The sequence below is a fragment of the Periplaneta americana genome, chromosome 17 (genome assembly GCF_040183065.1).
Source record: "Periplaneta americana isolate PAMFEO1 chromosome 17, P.americana_PAMFEO1_priV1, whole genome shotgun sequence".
NCBI classification, from domain to species: Eukaryota; Metazoa; Arthropoda; class Insecta; order Blattodea; family Blattidae; genus Periplaneta; species Periplaneta americana.
The window spans coordinates 95,805,058-95,825,710 of NC_091133.1; the positions used below are offsets into that span (position 1 = coordinate 95,805,058).

The 20,653-nt window shown below is 38.0% G+C and overlaps 1 protein-coding gene and 1 long non-coding RNA gene across 2 annotated transcripts in view; both read left to right on the forward strand.

The window, feature by feature from the left end:
- Positions 1-1,055: 1,055 nt before the first annotated feature.
- Positions 1,056-3,624, forward strand: LOC138692552 (uncharacterized). Its single transcript, XM_069815500.1, has 2 exons — positions 1,056-1,165; positions 1,742-3,624. The coding sequence occupies exons 1-2, from the start codon at positions 1,150-1,152 to the stop codon at positions 3,403-3,405; spliced, it is 1,680 nt and encodes a 559-aa protein (XP_069671601.1). The 5' UTR covers positions 1,056-1,149; the 3' UTR covers positions 3,406-3,624.
- Positions 3,625-8,268: 4,644 nt separating this feature from the next.
- The window catches only part of LOC138692805 (uncharacterized), an 839,199-nt gene continuing 826,814 nt past the window's right edge, over positions 8,269-20,653 (forward strand). The window contains exon 1 of the long non-coding RNA XR_011330136.1: positions 8,269-8,369. This is a non-coding gene — a long non-coding RNA (uncharacterized lncRNA). The remainder of the gene's footprint in view (positions 8,370-20,653) is intronic.

Below are 20,653 nucleotides of genomic sequence, written 5' to 3' on the forward strand. Positions count from 1 at the left end.
TTTCAGCTCGATTTGTTTATCATAAAATTTTACCGCCCCTACGAATTTGCCATCGTCCCGGGTCCATTTGGTCCATGCGTAAATTGGGGCCTGAGCGTATCCAATTAGAAGCGAACACTGCAATGTACTGAACATAGAGATCACAGATTCAAGTTTACCTGTTATCTCCAAGTCCAGTGGCGCCGACTTATATGGGCCCGTGGGGCCAGAATCCACTCAAATTATTGTGTTGTTATTATTATTGTGTTATTATTATTATTATTATTATTATTATTATTATTATTATTATTATTATTATTATTATTATTGTGAAACTTGGACTCTCACTCTGAGAGAGGAACATAGGTTAAGGGTGTTTGAGAATAAGGTGCTTAGGAAAATATTTGGGGCTAAGCGGGATGAAATTACAGGAGAATGGAGAAAGTTACACAACGCAGAACTGCACGCATTGTATTCTTCACCTGACATAATTAGGAACATTAAATCCAGACGTTTGAGATGGGCAGGGCATGTAGCACGTATGGGCGAATCCAGAAATGCATATAGAGTGTTAGTTGGGAGACCGGAGGGAAAAAGACCTTTAGGGAGGCCGAGACGTAGATGGGAGGATAATATTAAGATGGATTTGAGGGAGGTGGGATATGATGATAGAGATTGGATTAATCTTGCACAGGATAGGGACCGATGGCGGGCTTATGTGAGGGCGGCAATGAACCTTCGGGTTCCTTAAAAGCCATTTGTAAGTAAGTAAGTAAGTACCTAGTGTTATCACTATTATTTATGAGATTTATTGATTTTAACTTTTAACTCAAATGTTCGAGCCCATCCATTTTCAAAAGTTGACGCCACTGTCCTAGCCCATAACTTTCAATAATACCGTAGCCTAAATCAAAATCATTGTTGAAGTCTCGAATTTCACCTCTAAGAGACGAAAACGATTGTAATTCTGATCGAATGTTCATTGTGTTTCCATGGATGCATTTTATTACAATAAAACAACAATCTCATCGTTTGCACAGCAACGGGAGAAGGATGATGCGAGGATTTTGCTCTATTCAACCGGAGGGAGGCGCGCCCTCGGCCCTCCTGTCATGTCTTTCTCTTGGACTCTTTTAAACAACTATTCTATATGAGGCAGTCAACATTGCAATGGATAGAGATAATGGTAACATATTCTTTTTATCTAATTTTTAATCTATTAAATATACATTTATTTTTTATGCTTGCATTATGTTCATAGACCGCAACGTTCAAAACAAATTGAAGATTTGTAGTAAATATGGGTGTACGTGACATTTTTGTGAAAACTGTGTTTTTTTATTTACCGAAATAACAATTTATGTATCTAGTACTATAACATAAATAAGAATCGTAGTCCAGGCTCGTTCTTTTATCTTTTTATTAGGTGTTCATAGATAGCGAGATGTGTATTTGTTTCAATGCACGTAGGTCTATGTTAAGATTTGTTTTTTATTCTCTTGTATGGAGGAAGGACCCGAAGGCTTGCCCTGCAGCCTGAGGCTTATTGTGATTACCACTCTCACTCTATGAATGATAGCCGCGCTCTTGTACAAATACAGCACGCCGCACCGTAAAATTAACCCGGACTATGGTATGAATGATGATGATATGTGAATTAATGATGGCGAAATGAGTCCGAGGTCCAACGCCAGAAGTTAACCAGCAATTCTGCTTGAATTAATTATATGACTTGTTGTGTAAACATAAATTTGTTCGGCAGATGTGGCAGTGGAAACTGTGTCTCTTTCTGGACGGGAGCGGACCTCTTGCGACGAGGAGGTGACGCAGAGTTCCTCAGAGACTCAGTTAGGCATGGTGGAGGGAGAGAATATTGCGGTTCCACAGCCCCGGATACACAACGGCTGTCACCTGGAGGTGGAAGTGCTGGAGAAGCATGCGAAGGAGTGTCGTAAGAGGCAGAAGCAGATGAAAGAAATCCAGATACGACAGGATAAACACCAGCTGCAAGAGGAAGACGTTCAGGGTAGCTTCCTGGTCATCGATCGTGTAGGATATGACATCTGTCCGAAGCCCACGGAGGAACCCTCACTGAAAATGTGTTTGCCATTGAAGTCATCAAAGGAACCAGAAGGCGAGGAAGAGGTTACAATGCGTGACGAAACGACACCTGATGCTTCCATTTCTCCCAAGAAAAGCTCGATGAAATCTCTAAAACCTGAATATACATCTGAAGACGATATTCACCCTTTGCTTCGTCGCAGTCGTCGAGGAATGAGACTTAACGAACCAGAACAATTTTATGCGCCTTTGCCTGAAGTTCGCAGCAAAATCGAAAGAATTCCCCTCTTACAAATGATCGGCTGTTCTCAGGGTAGCTTTGTCTGCAGGATGCTGCAAACTGCTCCTTTAAAAATTCCTTCTACAGTACCCAAAATTAAATCCTTTATGAAGTCCTCCACTATTTCGAGCTTGCCGTCTTTCCCTTCAGCTCCTCCACCTTCACGAAGCTCCAAGATTACACTATCATTTCCTGAACAAGATGAAGAAAAGGAAAGTATTGTAAACTTAATGACATATGAACCCTCAAAGGTACAGCTGGTCTATACATCTACTAGCAATACTCAGTCTCCATTTACCAGTGCCGCATCCAAAACGGAAAAGTCGTTCATTAAAGAGTCCTCGTCAACAAGACGCACTTCGCGGGTGAGTTTCTCAGATTTAAAACCAGATATGAAACCTTCCGCTTCTATAGATGAGATTGATAGAACAGTTTCTGAAGCTACTGCATCGGGTCCAAGCTTCATCACTACAAGTAGTGAAAAATTATCTTTAAAAGACGTCCCTGTGAAGGAAAATATCTCGCGACGAAGTACGTATTCACCGGGAAGTATTACCAGTGCGGAGATGCCAACATGTCCTCTAACGAAGAGGAAACATTATATAGGCGATCCTTGTATACTCAATCGGAATCCTACAGGACGGTTTCATTTTAATCAACCGGCACCTGTTGTTATGGGGGCACTGATTCACAAGCAAAAAACGCCAATGTCAGCCTCAGCGGAGGCAGAACCGCGGAAGACTGATCAAGACAAGACTTCCTCTGTTAGCAGCACCTTGAAGCCGTTGTCGATGCTATATATAGACACTAGCGATTGCAGAGAAATCAAGACTGGAGATGATATTATGTCAGATTTGGGAGAATTGTGTGTACATAATATGGACGCATTTCATACAGTGATAGAAGAGGCGCCTCCAGAAGCTTACCTCTCGAGTTCTGAAGAAGAAATGGTAGTAGAAGAAAGTCACCAGGACGAGGTTTGCACGAAGTCCGTCGAGAAAAAGCCTGGACTCTTTGCCAGGATGTTCCCGTGCTGTGCCAAGAAGAAGAAAGAGACGCCGAGTGGAGTTGACGATCAGAAGTAACTAGAGAGGAAGCTTTCGAAGAGATCGAAAATCTGATGGGGGGGAAAAAAAGACAGAGGGGGCTTTCACTTCATCCGGATCGAAAGCGTTATAACATCGCTGTAAGAACACAAAAGTCCTGCATTCACGCGCGAAGGAACACTCCAGTTGGACTGTGACTGCTGAGAGTATTGTTAGCATATCAGTGACTTAATAAATTTTGAAGTATTTGAGTTTTAATTTTACTTTTATTTATGGACATTCAATTTAGTTCTAACCAAAAAAAGGTAATTTTCATGGACTTCAAACCTCAAATTGTACAGTATAGCCTACATTTCTGTAGTGCTCGGGAAAAGTGGCACAAGTAAAAAATGTTAATTTTACAGGAGAAGGAAAAAAAAAACTGTCTTCACACTGGTTTATGTCGATTTGATTTTCTTCTGTATGAATTATTGTAATGGGAGAAATACTTACGTCTCTTTTCTCAAGCGAGCAGATGTTCCGTAAGTTGTTAATAAATTATCAAAAAATGTTTGTGGAAACTGACTTATGCCACTTTTCCCAAGCATTACAGATTTAATCTAAGAATATTTATTATACTGGATTGTTTTTTTTTAACAACTGGTTGTGACAGTGACAGCTTGATGAGTAAACAAGTAGACAGTTGCTTAGCTTTACTATACGTAGAACTGCGTGTGGAAGATGCGAGAACAAGGGGAAGCCCAGGAGTACAAGGGGAATGCAAGGCGAATAAGGGAAGGAGAACAAAAAACGAAGAGAAAGACAAGCAGAAGATGGGAAAGACGAGAACAAGGGGAAGGTAAGGAGAACAAGGAAATGTAAGGGGAGAACAAGGGCAATGCAATAGGAGAACAAGGGGAATATAAGGAGAACAGTGCAATGACAAAGGAAACAAGGGGAAGATAAGGAGAAAATGGGGAAGACAAGGACAGAGGAAAGACCATGAGTACAAGGAGAAGACAAGAAGAACATGGGATAGTATTGGTAGTACTATCGATAATTATAAACAAAACTATAGATACTCGTATTACCGACGGTCATTACAAACATATTTGTTAATTGTTATAAACTGAATTTATTTCTGAATTGATATCGAAACACGTACTAAACTATTAATTTAATAATATAATTATATTGAATTTAATCTGAATTACATATTAAACACACAATATCATAATCTGTCCTTAAATTTCCAATATTAGCCATCATTATATGTTTTTTAAAACATGTAGCCATTGCTCCAAGGATAAGTTTCCCATTAAAATAAGCATTTCCACTTTGTTGGAATGTAGAGTAGACGGTTTCGCCTTTCATTGACTAAGTTTCCAGTTTTGGATAACATTCTTTCCGAGGGAACTGAAGATCCGAATACAGATACCAAATTACTTAGTTGTGGGTGAATGGTGTATGATAAAAGGAACCGATAAGTGGAAACAAAATACTGAATTTGCTTAGCTAAATATGAAAAATAACGAATGCGTACCTGAAATTTGCGTAGTGGTTAAATAGGGATTTAATGTAACAAATATACTTTGTAGTAAAGTTGAGTTTATAAATTATAATTGAGAATAACTACAGGTACTCACCTTAATATTCGGCCAGACTTTAAATTTCATTATTTTCGAACTTGAGTCAGGTAGTAAGTGCAAAAAACTTAAAAAAGTATAATTAATAAATTCAAGCAAACGATAGAAGAATATTGAGCAAACATTTATTGATTCAGAATTAATATATATCATATAATTTGTACTTTTGAATATAAAAAGCAAAAAATTGTATACACTTTAATATTCGGTCAGTGTGGTACGGTCCCTTTTTCACTGTGTTTACTATGTCGTCTGCATGCACTGCACGGTGAAGGGTGGGAGTGGTATGTCTCAGTTGTCTTCATACTGTTAACACTTGCAGACCTGTAGTCCGATTTTGCAAGATCATTGTAATAATGGGCCGCAAAGGCAAGAATATTAGTTTTGAAAAACGACAGCTTGTTATTTTCCACCATGCGAAGGGACGTACACGTAGAGAGATCGCCGAAATGTTGAATATGAGAAGGAGTACAGTCGGGAACATAATTAGAAATATGACAATGAAGACAGGATTGAATATGTGCTGCAGAGAGGGCAACCAAGGACGTTAACAGACAGAGATGTACGTTCGATCATCAGGAAAGTTAATAAGATCCCTCGAATAAGTGATCCAGAACCAGCAAAAGACCTGCAAAAGAACCTTCAAAGACTGTGCACCATAAAACAATTAGAAAAATGTTAAGGAAGAGAGGTTACCATGGAAGAATGACTAAGAAAAAAACTCTGGTATCTGAAGTTAACACAAAGAAAAGACTTGAGTTTGCAAACAACAATATTGACAAGGATGAAGCATGGTGGAATGACGTTATTTTCGTAGACGAAAGTCCATTTAGCGTTTTTAGTCAGGCTGGTCGGGTGATGGTGTGGCGTAAGGTGAAAGAAGACATGAAAATCGACAACTTGCAACCAGCTGTGAAGCATAGTGGTGGAAAGGTTATGGTTTGGAGTAGGGGAGCTCGTCTTCATTGACGGTAACATGAACAAGAAATAGCATCTCCAAATTCTGAAAGAAAATTTACACAAGAGTGCTGAAAAGTTGGGAATATTTAATACATTCAAATTTTACCAAGACAACGACCCCAAAAATAAGTCGCATATTGTGCGCAATTGGTTACTGTATAACTGTACAAAAGTTATCATTACGTTTCTGCAATCTCCCGGCAGCAACTCCATAGAAAATCTATAGAATGAACTGAACAGAAGACTGAGGAAAATGCCAGTTTCTTAAAAAGAAGAGTTAAAAAGACGACTGGAAGAGGAATGGAGTCGTATTGATGGAACATATACAAGCAGGATCGTTGCCAGTATGCCCAGACGATTGCAGTATGTTATCCAGCAGAACGGGTACCCAACAAATGATTAATTTTCTGTTGCTGTTGTTATGAAGAAGTATATTTTTGATATCCTAACTTTTGACCGAATATTAAATTGACTGTGATATTTTTGTTTATGTTGATAACAGAATAAATAGTTTGATTTTTGTAATGTCAGGGTCAATTTGGAAAAATGTATTATATTGTTTACTTTGTATGAAGTACAAATATTTTTGTTTTATACGCATTAATGTATTTATTTCGCTTCATATAGTTTATTAAAGTTTTTAAATATTCAATATAAAGCCTGACCGAATATTAAGTTGAGCACCTGTATCTTCCATAATTTTTTTAGATTAATGGAGGTCATGAAAACTGGTTCTTGCCAATCAGAAAGAGACTATCCAATGTCTCGACTCTCATTATAGAGAGACTGTATCCTTCCCGGGCCTAATCTGCCATCTACCTGTATGCGAGATATGTAGAACGCCTTTATTCTACCCATGATTGCAAAATGAAGAATAGTGTAAGTAGTTCGTTTATGATTCAAAAGAATACTTGGAACATAGACTGGGATGAGTTCTGAACAAACCGTGAATGAATCGTTGCATAGATTTGTAATGTCTGATTGAATCGCTGAAAAAAAAATCGTGTTGCCCAGATCAGTTTGAAACCCTTATACATTATGAATAATCTTCCCATTTTTCGATACTATTGATAGATCTGGAAACAATTTGATTATCGATAGTTGAAGTCGTGACTATCGATAGTACTTTCGAATATTGACCATTACTAAACTGTAGCGCAAACAAGATGCAAATGGTCCCTGGTAAAGCCAAAGAGTTTGTAATACAAACTAAACTCTTTGGGTAAAGCCTGTGTGATGTATACCTTATTTTATTTTATGGAGTGCAGTTTCATAGAAAAGACTTTGCCGACAGACCTTGTACTGTCGCCTACTAATTGGTTGTCATAAATAAATGTCTTCCTTACTGTGACGGAAATCTTGTCTTCTCCTGTTAGTAACCAATCACAACCTTCGTTCAGAAGGATTGACAGGTTCCCGTCAAATCCACGAGGAGGCAGAGTTGTCGCATCTTTTCCGAATTCCAAGAATCCCGTCAGTTTCACTGCATAATTTCGAGGGTCACCAGGATTGTGGCAACTGTGTAATGTTGGGACGAGGGGACAGGATGGAATTGACAGAGTTGTTTGTGTAGAAAGTCATAAATCTGTAAGTGGGTGTTCAAAGGAGCCACCGAACTGCATTCCTTGAAATAAAATAATGTATATCTTGTCTCACTGTGAAAAGAGAGAGAAAGGACATATTATGTCTTACTTCGTCTGTGTTGTTATGGCGATGGGGGGGGAGTGGAGCGATGCCGTCCATCCATCCAGTGACGGAAGGGACTAGTTGATACATTCTGTAGCACAAAATAAAATAACAAAATATCTATCTTCGTACTGTGTAGTTCCATCACTGAGTTTGTCTTTCAAGAAACTGAGTTCCCGTAGCCTGTACAATAACAAGGTTTTGAAAGGAATTCTGAAAATTTACAACCCTCATATAATCTTCACCCTCATTTGAAGGGGCTTGGTTTTATTGCTACTGAGACAAGATAAACCAAATCAGGTATAGTATCTGTGCCACGTGCCAACATGACGCCAATATAATCTATGCACAACTAACTTTATCTCCATACATCCTGGGACAGAATACGGTCCATAGTAAGTTTTGAAACTCATAAAACTTGTAATGAGAAATTTCTGTATCAGTCCTTGGTATGACAGGCATGAAACAATGTAATAGAGAGGGAATTGTGGAAGGTTGTAAACCCGAAGATGACACGATGGACCGTGAAACAAGATCGGCAGGTTACGGGATCTGACAAGTGTCCGTCCAAGCGCATGCGCGCGGCACAGAGTCGCGGAGTTCTGAATCAGAGCTGAGCCAGTTGTCCCGCGCCCTTAACCGCGTGTGCGACGGGTGGTGTTAGCTGTAGACATCGCCGCGTTACGTGATCAGTGCTATGTGCATGGCTCCGTAAAGTAGTCGACTTCTCAGGTATTATTCTACACACTTTTATTTACATAGAAGTTAAAGATCAGCTGACAACAAAAATATGCTTTCAGAGACCCTCCCATTATGCTACTTTTCCCAGACTTGTGACAGTTGCGAGTGCACCTTACCAGAAAATACTGAAAATATGTGAGCCATCTATACAAAATCACATGGGTTTAACTTTGTGTTGAAATTATGTAGGCCTACTGAAGACAATTTTTTAGATTTTTTTTTTACGCTCTCAAATTTTAAGTTTTATGGCGTTCTTCTCATGGAGTTCAAAAAATGCTATCGAGTACTTCATATTGTCTACGCTCATTTTTCTGAAATTACATAACAGACATGTTAAAACAATGACGAGGGAGATTTACCAAACAAAACCTACATATATAAAAAAAAATTCACATGTCAATGTGTCTCAAATTTTGTGTTATAAACCTTTCCCTTTAGAAGCATTTCATTGTCTTACAGTTGATTACGCTGACAAATATATTGTTTTATATTGCATGTCTTCAATTGAAGTCTTAGAGTACAACCGATTTCGAAAACAATCGAATCTTGCGATCAACATTTTCATTCATAATATTTATTTACGTAACTACAACAGAAAATTATACTTTACCGTACGAGTGACCTGTGAAAGTGCAGTAAAAGCGATATAATAGTTTGTTATGTACAATATTTTGTTTCATAATATGCTGCACTTACCTATTCCTTATTAAAACAATTATCTAATTAATTTTGAAGACATGGATCTAAGAACATATTTAAACATAAGATAGTGACTGGAACTGTGGTTGGATGGAAAACATTGGTTCTGTTAATTGTCTAGAAGGTTGTGAGTGTTGTTTTAGAGACAGTTGTTGACTTTGCACTGAAGACATTTGACATGACACATTTGACGTTGAGAGAGAGTTGACGTTGTTTATGAGGCAGTTGACGTAATTTGGGAGAGTTGACGTTGTTTGGGAGACATTTGACGTTGTTTGGGAGATAGTTGGCAGTGTTTGAGAGACAGTTGACTCGGAGAATTGAGTCTGGAAGACGGTTTACTTCGTTTGCGAGACAGTTGGCACTATTTGGGAGACAGTTGACGTTTGGGAGACAGTTGGCGTTGGTTTGGAGAGGGTTGATACTGAGAGACGGTTGACACTGGGGGACGGTTGACAGTTTGGGAGACGGTTGACACTGTTTGAGAGACGGTTGACACTGTTTGGGAGACTGTTGACACTGTTTGGGAGACTGTTGACACTGTTTGGGAGACGGTTGACACTGTTTGGGAGACTGTTGACACTGTTTGGGAGACTGTTGACACTGTTTGGGAGACGGTTGACAGTGTTTGAAGGACTGTTGACACCGTTTGGGAGACGGTTGACACTGTTTGGGAGATGGTTGACACCGTTTGGAAGATGGTTGACACCGTTTGGAAGATGGTTGACACTGTTTGGGAGACGGTTGACACTGTTTGGGAGACGGTTGACACTGTTTGGGAGACGGTTGACACTGTTTGGGAGACGGTTGACACTGTTTGGGAGACTGTTGACACCGTTTGGGAGTGAGTTGACATTGTTTTGGAGACGGTTGATACTGTTTGGGAGACGGTTGACACTGTTTGGGAGAGAGTTGACACTGTTTGGGAGAGGGTTGACACTATTTGGGAGACGGTTGACACTGTTTGGGAGACGGTTGACACTATTTGGGAGACTGTTGACACTATTTGGGAGATGGTTGACACTACTTGGGAGGCGTTTGACACTGTTTGGGAGAGGGTTGACACTATTTGGGAGAGGGTTGACACTCTTTGGGAGACGGTTGCACTGTTTGGGAGAGGGTTGACACTCTTTGGGAGACGGTTGCACTGTTTTCGAGACAGTTTACACTGTTTTGGAGAGGGTTGACACTGTTTGCGAGACTGTTGACATTGTTTGGGAGACGGTTGACACCGTTTGAGAGACGGTTGACACTGTTTGGGAGATGGTTGACACTGGGAGACGGTTGACACTGTTTGGGAGACGGTTGACACTATTTGGGAGAGGGTTGACACTCTTTGAGAGACGGTTGCCACTGTTTTGGAGACAGTTTACACTGTTTGGGAGACAGTTGACACTGGGAGACGGTTGATACTGTTTAGGAGACGGTTAAAACTGTTTGGGAGAGGGTTGACACTCTTTGGGAGACGGTTGGCACTGTTTTGGAGACAGTTGACACTGGGAGACGGTTGATACTGTTCAGGAGACGGTTACCACTTTTTGGGAGACTGTTAAAACTGTTTGGGAGTTAGTTGACACTGGGAGACGGTTGATACTGTTTCAGAAACGGTTTACACTGTTTGGGAGACGGTTGATACTGTTTGAGAAACGGTTTACACTGTTTGGGAGACTGTTGATACTGTTTGGGAGACGGTTGACACTGTTTGGGAGACGGTTGACACTGTTTGGGAGACGGTTGACACTGTTTTGGAGACGGTTGACATTGGGAGACGGTTGATACTGTTTGGGAGACGGTTGACACCGTTTGGGAGATGGTTGACACCGTTTAGAAGACGGTTGACACTGTTTGAGAGAGGGTTGACACTGTTTGGGAGAGGGTTGACACTGTTTAGGAGAGGGTTGACACTGTTTGGGAGAGGGTTGACACTGTTTGGGAGAGGGTTGACACTGTTTGGGAGATGGTTGACACTGTTTGGGAGAGGGTTGACACTGTTTGGGAGAGGGTTGACACTGTTTGGGAGAGGATTGACATCTTTTGGAAGACAGTTGACACTGTTTGGGAGACAGTTGACACCGTTTGGGAGTGAGTTGACATTGTTTTGGAGACGGTTGATACTGTTTGGGAGACGGTTGACACTGTTTGGGAGAGAGTTGACACTGTTTGGGAGAGGGTTGACACTATTTGGGAGACGGTTGACACTGTTTGGGAGACGGTTGACACTATTTGGGAGACTGTTGACACTATTTGGGAGATGGTTGACACTACTTGGGAGGCGTTTGACACTGTTTGGGAGAGGGTTGACACTATTTGGGAGACGGTTGACACTGTTTGGGAGACAGTTGAAATTGTTTATTGAATATAAGAGAAATTATAAATAAGTGTAATGAAGCTCTGGGGAAATTAAGCTAATCCCAAAGAAATCAAGTGGGAGGTATGGAAAAGAGTATGGAAGACTCTGTGCATGGAAAACGAAAAATAATATCGAGATTTTTTCAATGTGGATTTTTGTTGGCTTATGAAATTTGAATTTGAAGGCTTTGGGAATTAAGAGTCCTTTAGAGTAAAGTAGTATCGTAAAGTTCTACTTTCCGGAATGATTTGATCAACGTAAACTAGTCAAATGGGACATAGTATCAACCGAAAGTGTGTAAGTTGCTAGGTGAGGTTATTACGCTGTGATAATGTGGTAAATTAGTAATAAATATAAAGCTGTAGTACCCATGTACGAAATTGTTTCAAAAGCAAGATACCGTTTTCGTTTTGCGTTAAAAATATTCTTGCAAAGGAAGCTATCAAAATTGAAAGTTTAAAACCCATAATTGGAAAGTTTTACAGAAGTAAATTTAGTTAAAAAAACGAATAAAATCTACTAAATTAAACATTGAGACACATGAACATATTAAAAAAATATCACGAAGTCTGTATATGGTACTATCTTTGTCAGATTATTGAAATTCACTTTTTCTTTTTAGCTATGTCCTAGATCCTTAAAACTTGGTTTACTTTAATCATGCGATTTTCAATGTGTACATTCGGAGGTGATTGATGGGCCATTTTTGCGTTAAAGACGAGTATTTTCCCTGGACCAAAAATGGTATTATTAATCAATGAATGAATGTCCACTGTTTTCCTAAAAGACTGCTATTTTCCCTGGACCAAAATACAGTGAAATGGAGTAAAGATTAGTATTTACTGTGGACCAAAATAATAAAAAATGGAACTTAAATGTATTATATTAGTTCGCTTCTTTGGTTACTGTTAGTCACCGAAGTGTAACCCATGGACGAAATGTTATAAACAATCTTTTTTGATCTGTGTCATACGGATTTATGTTGGCAAAGAGGATGGGGATTTCTTCCAGGTTAAAAGGTAGTATAACAAACACTTCGTAGTGACATTGAGCTATTTAACCTGTGATTTGTAAGCTAATCCCAGATTCTCATGTTTGACCTATTTTATTCCTTGTTATTAGAATTTAATATCTTAAAGCTTTTTTTTTTCTTCTCCATTTAGCACACAGTGTAGCAAAATATGGGTATTTTGTAGGATATAGGCATAAAATGACCTAAACCTTGTATTTTTATGATGGAGTAACATATGCAAATTTTATTGCATCTAAAATTGCCTGCCCTTTTGACATAAAGCTTCTCCTCCCCTCATATTATGTGGGTGATTTTTTCTAAAATGAACAATAAAGTGCTTTACATAATAATAGGCGTGCTTTTCTCTCCTCTCCGCCTACATTTTGCGGGTTATTTTTCTGAACTGTACAATACCGTCATTAAAAAATAAACCCACCATATGCGCGCGCATACACACACACAAAACAGAAATCTCTAGAACTATCGATTAAATGATTATTTATTGCCAAGAGCAGTAAGTATAATGCATATGGACAGAGTAAAAACAAAATGCACAAATTAAAAACTAGTATCAACATTAGAATCTAGAAAGTCAATCATATTACAAAATTGATTATTAATTAACCAACGAAACACTGCAGTTTTAAACCTTAAAAAGTTCACAGTAAAAGCCTCTCGAGGTATTTTATTAAAACAACATGGTAGCTATAACATTAGAAGCATGTTTCATTTTAGTCTGTCGCCGCAATATGAGTATTTAGCTGTAATAGCACTGTTAGCTGAATGGCTAAACCGTCAGCTTTCCACGCTAGTAAGTTGAGTTCGAATTCCGAGGGGTCCAAGTAGAATTTGTAGTGGAGAAAGATGGTACTTGGTTATAGGTTTTCGCGGAGTACTCCAATTTTCCATACCGGAATTGCATACCATCATCATCATCATCATCATCATCATCATCATCATCATCATCATCATCATCATCATCATCATCATCATCATCATCCTGCGGTGCTATGTAGTTGGCCTTCCATGGCGCATTAGGGCTACGCCTACGGAAACAAAAAAGTTACAACTTCGGCTCGTTGTCTTAGATGGAGGAGCTTGGTTTAATATACTAGTTTTAGAAACCACTTGACGGACTGAGACCAAAAATATTGGATATAACAAGTAGGCCTACTCGAAATCTTCAGCTGCCTCGTATGTATTACGGACTTGGCTTATGCTTCGTCCATGAACATCAGTAATCGCCCGCTAAAGATCGTTTCACGTTCTAGTTACATAAATAACTATTAACCAGCGAATAGGGATTATAAAGAATGGACACTGAGCGAATTTTCCTGTGTTTTGTTTCTCTGTGCGCCAGCGTTTAGTTCTACTTTCAAGCGCTAGAGGTTAGTGTAATCGAGCATAGGCTAAGATAATAATTGAGAATAGAGTTGAGACACAGGATTCAAATATCGCCTACCTTATTCCATAATCCAGTAACGCTTTGCTTCAAATAAATTCAAGTTAACAGCTTTTCCTTATTTCTCAGTGACGAACTAGTTGCAATAATAATTTTTTATATTTCAGATATAATAAATTATATTATAAAATAATATAATACATTATAAAATTAAGTATCAAATTCGTTTAATATTTGTATATAATATACTATAGGTATATGGTTTTACTTCTCATAAGAGTTTTGCTTTTCCATTTTCAGTGCTATCAAATCATTGCATATTTTAATTGTTGTTGGGGTCAACGTCTCAACTCTCATTATAAAGGAACTCTAGAGTCTAGACATTACAGTTAATGACGGATTTATTATTTTATGGATCAAATTAATTTTATTAGAGTACATAATGTACCTAGATGTATTAATTATATGTGTTATATTTCCGCTGTGTCGACTGCTAGCTGGTGTGATGTCAGCGCCAACTCTAGGGAGAAAGCAGAATCTCACGCTCTAGCTGGCTTGAAGGTCATTGAAATCAGTCCAGCTACATCAAAGGTACCGACGCGAAGTGTCCATTCTTTATAATCCCTATTTGCTGTATTAACTGTCGATATAGTGAACTGGTATTCATTGTTAGGTCACGTTTTTGTTTTTGATCCCCAAATTATTTTACTACTCCTGCATTAGTAACGTACGTGTTTCGACATTTTGTTGATGCCAATAAATATGTGCGTCATACAAAGCCCAAGTAGCACTTCATACGGTAATGAATTGTCACCAGCTTCCCAACGGACGGAAGAGTGATCTTTTTTTAAGTACGTACTTTTCAACCATTTTTAGTTATAATTTTTAATTCGTTTTTAATGTGAAAAAATTTTATGCGACAGACAAAGGGCAAAACTTTGAGGATTCATTCATTCATAGTGTACTGCCAATGTTGTGAAACCACTGCGTGCAAAATAAGATTTATTTAATTTGCAAATAATATACGTAGACTGTGTCCATAACACATTCTACGTTTTAGGTTAGTCTTGGTTAGTTTCACAGTTATGGTTGGTTTTGGTCTGTTTGGATTAGATTTGATTTTATCCAGTTTCACTTTCTTTAGACTAGTTTTGGACTTCTTACATTAATTTCGGTTTCCTTAAGTTAGTAAAATCGGATTTGTTCGTGTAAGTTCTGGTTTGTTGAGTATAGTTCCGAATTTCTTATTATAGTTCTGATTTGTTCAGTATAGTTCTGATTTGTTCAGTATAGTTCTGATCTGTTCAGTACAGTTCTGATCTGTTCAGTATAGTTCTGATCTGTTCAGTATAGTTCTGATCTGTTTAGTATAGTTCTGATCTGTTCAGTACAGTTGTGATTTGTTCAGTATAGTTCTGATTTGTTCAGTATAACTCTGATTTGTTCAGTATAGCCCTGACTTGTTCAGCTTAATAATTTCAAGGGAAAAATTTTTCCTGGGCCGGGTATCGATCCCGAGACCTCTGGTTGAACGTACCAGAGACGTGCATAGTTCACTTTAGTCCTGACTTGTTCAGTTTAGTCCTGACTTTGTTTCGTTTAGTCCTGACTTTGTTTCGTTTAGTCCTGACTTATCTCTTTTAGTTCTGACTGTTCAGTTTACTCCTGACTTGTTCCATTCAGTCCTGATTTGTTTAGCATAGCTTTGGCTTGTTGAGTACAGCTTTGAGTTGTTCAGTATAGCTTTGACTTTTCCAACATATTTCAGATTTATTCAGCATATTTCACATTTATTCAGCGTAGATATGATTTTTTCAACTTAGTTTTGATTCGTTCGGCCTGGATTCGATATGTTCGATCTGGTCTTGAATTTCTCAGCCTGGTCTCGATTTCATCGGTATGATCTCGATTTATTTGACTATTTTTTATTTTTACCGTTAAGTTTTGATTTTTTCATTTAAATATATTTTTCTTTACGACTAAATTTTTATTTCTGTCGCCTCAATTTTGACTATCAATTTTTATCAGTTAATTTTAATTTGTTAAATTTTTTATTAATTTAACTTTGATCTGCTCAACTTTGTTTAGTTTCTCTAGGGTAGTTTTGATTAGCTTAATTCAGTTTCAGTTTCTTAGGCTTGTTGATATCCTAAAGAGATAATCTAATCAAAACTAGCATAAAAAAACTAAAAATAAGTAGCTTAAAGGAACTGAAACTAACAAACAAAAGCAACTTTAAGAAACCAATAATAAATTACACTAAACCTACCTTAAAGGAAGAATTGGAAGTCATATACAGTATAATTTGTATGTAGACCTAAGTATAAATTGATTTGACTGCGATGGTTAGCAATGCGCTCTAGTGGGTAAGAATTCAATTATCGTCCACTTCCGTTTATGACCTATAGTGTCAACAAAAGCGAATTGGGATAAAATAAATTCATATGAAAGTGATTTTTTTTTTTTTTTTTTTTTTTTTTTTTGCGTATTATACTGTGAAATGCATTCTGCGTGCGTCACCAAATCTCTAGGGAATAAAAAGTGCGACACATACTGTAACTACAACAGGAGCTGTTTGATGCGAAGTAGAAACTGTAGCCTACTATAGATTATTGACGAAGAGTGAGAGTAACGTACGAAAGTGATTTTTTGCTCAGTATACTGTCAAATGCGTCCTGTTTGCGTCTAATCTCGTGCCATCTCTTATTTGGTCTGCCAGACTTGCCCTTTCCTGTAATATAATAATGTTTTGAGTTTTGGTAGCCCAAAATTGGGCATTGTTTCAATATAACTAATTCACGTTGATCTGCAATTTTCTGTAATATGTTATAAAATCGAGATCATTTTTAATTTTTCCACAATTGTTTTCATTTCTATCCCGTACATTAACCCACAACCAACAATTTTCGGCATAAATCGTATATTTCGCTTCAGCCAAAATATTACATAATCTATTTCTTGTACTTTTTATACTGACGATGGTTTAAAACTGTTGTTAATAAAACCTGTTACCCTTACAAATGTTGATGTTTTTCTGTTGCATCTTTCTCATATTCAATTGATAGGCTTATTACATTCCAAATATTTAAAAGTATTTACTTGTTCTAAAGTTTCATTATCGATTACTGTTTGCTTCTAACCAGCTCTTCCCCTTTAAATGCCATGACATTTGTTTTGCTTTTAGGTATTTTAATTTTATGGTGATAGATAGGCCTATTGTTTAATTTAGCCATTTTATTGATTTCTCTAGTTATCTTCTGATCTAGCTACAACTCTCTGGTCGTCTGCGAAGAGAAGACCATATTAGATTACTACTACTAATACTTCTACTACTACTACTACTACTACTACCGCTATTACTACTGCTACTTTTACTACTAGTACTGCTACTACTGTTACTATTATTATCACTACTGTTACTACTACTGCGATCACTACTGCTGCTAATATTATTACTACTACCGCTATTACTACTGCTACTTTTACTAGTACTGCTACTACTGTTACTATTATTGTTATCACTACTATTACTACTACTACTATTACTACTACTACTACTACTACTACTACTACTGCTACTACTACTGGTACCATACTGCTGCTACTTCTATAATTGCTAGTACTACTACCACTACTACTATACTGCTGCTATTACTACTACTACTACTGCTACTGCTACCATACTGCTGCTACTGCTATTACTACTACTACCACTACTACTGCTAGTGCTACTACTACTACTACCACCATACTACCACCACTACTGCTATACTGCTAGTACTACTACTACCAATACTACTATACTGGCACTACTACTACTACTACTACTACTACTACTACTACTGTTACTACTACTACTGCTACCACTGCTATTGCTGCTGCTGCTACTACTACTACTACTACTACTACTACTGCTACCATACTGCTGCTACTGCTATTACTACTATCACTACTACTATACTGCTACTACTACTGCTACTACTACTATTACTACCACCACTACTACTACTACGATACTGCTAATACTGCTAGTGCTACTGCTGCTGCTACTACTACTACTACTACTACTACTACTACTACTACTACTACCATACTGCTGCTACTGCTATTACTGCTAGTACTACTATCACTACTACTATACTGCTACTACTACTGCTACTACTACTATTACTACCACCACTACTACTACGATACTGCTAATACTGCTAGTGCTACTGCTGCTGCTGCTACTACTACTACTACTACTACTACTACTACTACTACTACTGCTACCATACTGCTGCTACTGCTATTACTGCTAGTACTACTATCACTACTACTATACTGCTACTACTACTGCTACTACTACTATTACTACCACCACTACTACTACGATACTGCTAATACTGCTAGTGCTACTGCTGCTGCTACTACTACTACTACTACTACTACTACTACTACTACTACTACTACTACTACTACTACTACTCTAGTAATGGAGTGGTAGTAGCATTTTATTTTACCTCTCTGTCAACTCCAGATATTTTTTTCCTGAAACACTTTCACGATTCCTTTACATGCCGTACACGGGCTTCCATACTTTACTTCAATCGTTTTGTGCCTGGTTTGAACCCCCATCACCAGCATGGTAACATCAAGATCGCAGAGGACAACCCGCTTGAAGTAATTACGAGTACGACGATCTGATGTGAGGTGACACGTACTGAAGCACGGAGTAAGTAGATGCATGGAAAAATAGAAGGAAGAACACGCAGTTCTGCGGACATGAGAATCGTTTTAGCAACTTTAATTACTCTTTTATCAACGTATTACCTACAATTCTGCATTCATAAAGAATGTACCACGTAGAGATAATGGTGGTGGCTGTTATATTGTGGATGTAACAATATGCTAGCGGTAGCTAAAACTATAGAATTCCTTTGTGCGTCCCTTTTAGTACGGCACATGACATTTAGCCCACATTACCAACGCATTGCGGTCTTCTGTTTTCAAAGCATGATGCGCGACCCACTGTTCTCAGACATTCAATTATTATTTCTGGCAAGACTGATGCTGAGGGTAACTTAATAGTAGCGGCGTCTGTGCTGACGCGCTGATCCTCAATCCAGGCGGCCCGGGTTCGGCGCCGTGATGGTATTTCTGATCAAATTTGAATTGTGATAATATCCGGCAATTCTTGACGTCATTAGGTTAGAATCCCAGGGATGAGGTATTTATATAGTGTAGGAGATGAGTATAAAGAAGTTCTGTGATGAGAGGTAGAAAGAAGTGCTTGATGCCGGTTTCCAAGAAGTTGAAAGCGCAATATTAGATGCATTTATAATTCTGAGTAGAAATATGCATGATTTTCAAAACAGAAGAGACAGTGACTGTGTTGTTGTTCTTTCCTTCAAACGCATCCACGAAAGTAGCTGGAAGGAATTTACGAGCATAAAAATGAATCGTACGAGTATTGCGGATGAATCACAGTGTAGAAAATAATCACTGCAAAATTACGAGACCGCAAAATAAAGCTATAAAAATCGAAATTGTAACGACATTAAAGATAAAGTAAAAATGGAGAGATTTTAAAATTATAGTTTGTGTGAAGCTAGAGTTTAGAAATCGTCTAAAATTGATGATTAAAAAAATTGAAATATGAAAATGATTAAAATTTCAGCAGAGGAATATCAGAGTTGTGTCCTTTTCTCCATATTATTTTCTAAATTAAGGATTACACGTGCATCATTGGTAAAATCTCCCTAGATGATAACGTTCGAAAACTATAATACAGTGTTGTAGAATTATCGCACGCCGCTATTTAATCTGCTTATTGCTTTTTTATAGTTAGGTGAGGTAGGTACGCATCGAGTTTGTGCTGGGTTTACAAGGATTACAGATAAAGAATGCATGCGACTATTTTCTGATCTTTCATTGTGGGTTACCTCACGTTGTCATAGGAATCATAATTATAAGCTTGCTCCAACAATTCCCTGCAGATTAATGCGTTGCCAATTCGAATCTTCGTACCTTTAATAATTTTTTTTCTCGCTGTTATTTATACTCGGTTTAACATCTTTGGTTATATCGCGAGTTAATCTCCGAAGGCTTGTGTAATGTGTACTATTATTGAACACTGGTTCTACTGTTGTGAATAAGATGGCGACTGTATATGTGTTAGTGATTTTTTTTATGAATATGATTTCGGTGATGAATGAGGCCGGTGATATTCAGGGATGTTGTGGCCCGAATTTCCTGACATTTACCTTACGGTTTAGGGAAAACCCTGTGAAACCTCAACCAGGAAATGCAACCCGACCGGGAATCGAACCCGAGCCCTGTGCGTAAGAGACCAGCATGCTGACCCCTATATCACAGAGGTGGTCCTTTAATAAATTGGAACGGTAGGCCTCTTTCTACTTTGTATAGTTGGTAAAAATGATAAGTAAACAATACTTAAACAATTAAGTATTACCCTGCCGTCGAAAGGTATGATAGGGTCGACTGTCTCTTTGGTGAGGTGGTACAAAGAAAAGACTCCATATAAATAATCAACTCTCTCTGTTCACATGTATTAATAACACTATAGAAAAATGGAAATGAACCAAGGTCTCCAGTAAAAATACAATCACTGATAATTCACCAACTCATCGACACTGGCTTGCCACTAAAGGTCACTGAACTGGCATTCACCATTACACAAACTAGTAACACCATCTGTACTCACAGATTGTAATTATAAGTAGCTTGCTAGACAAGTTCCAACTTGTCTGATATGGCCGAAAGGCACTAATACACAACCAAATACAACCAATGTAAAATCCCTTGACGAA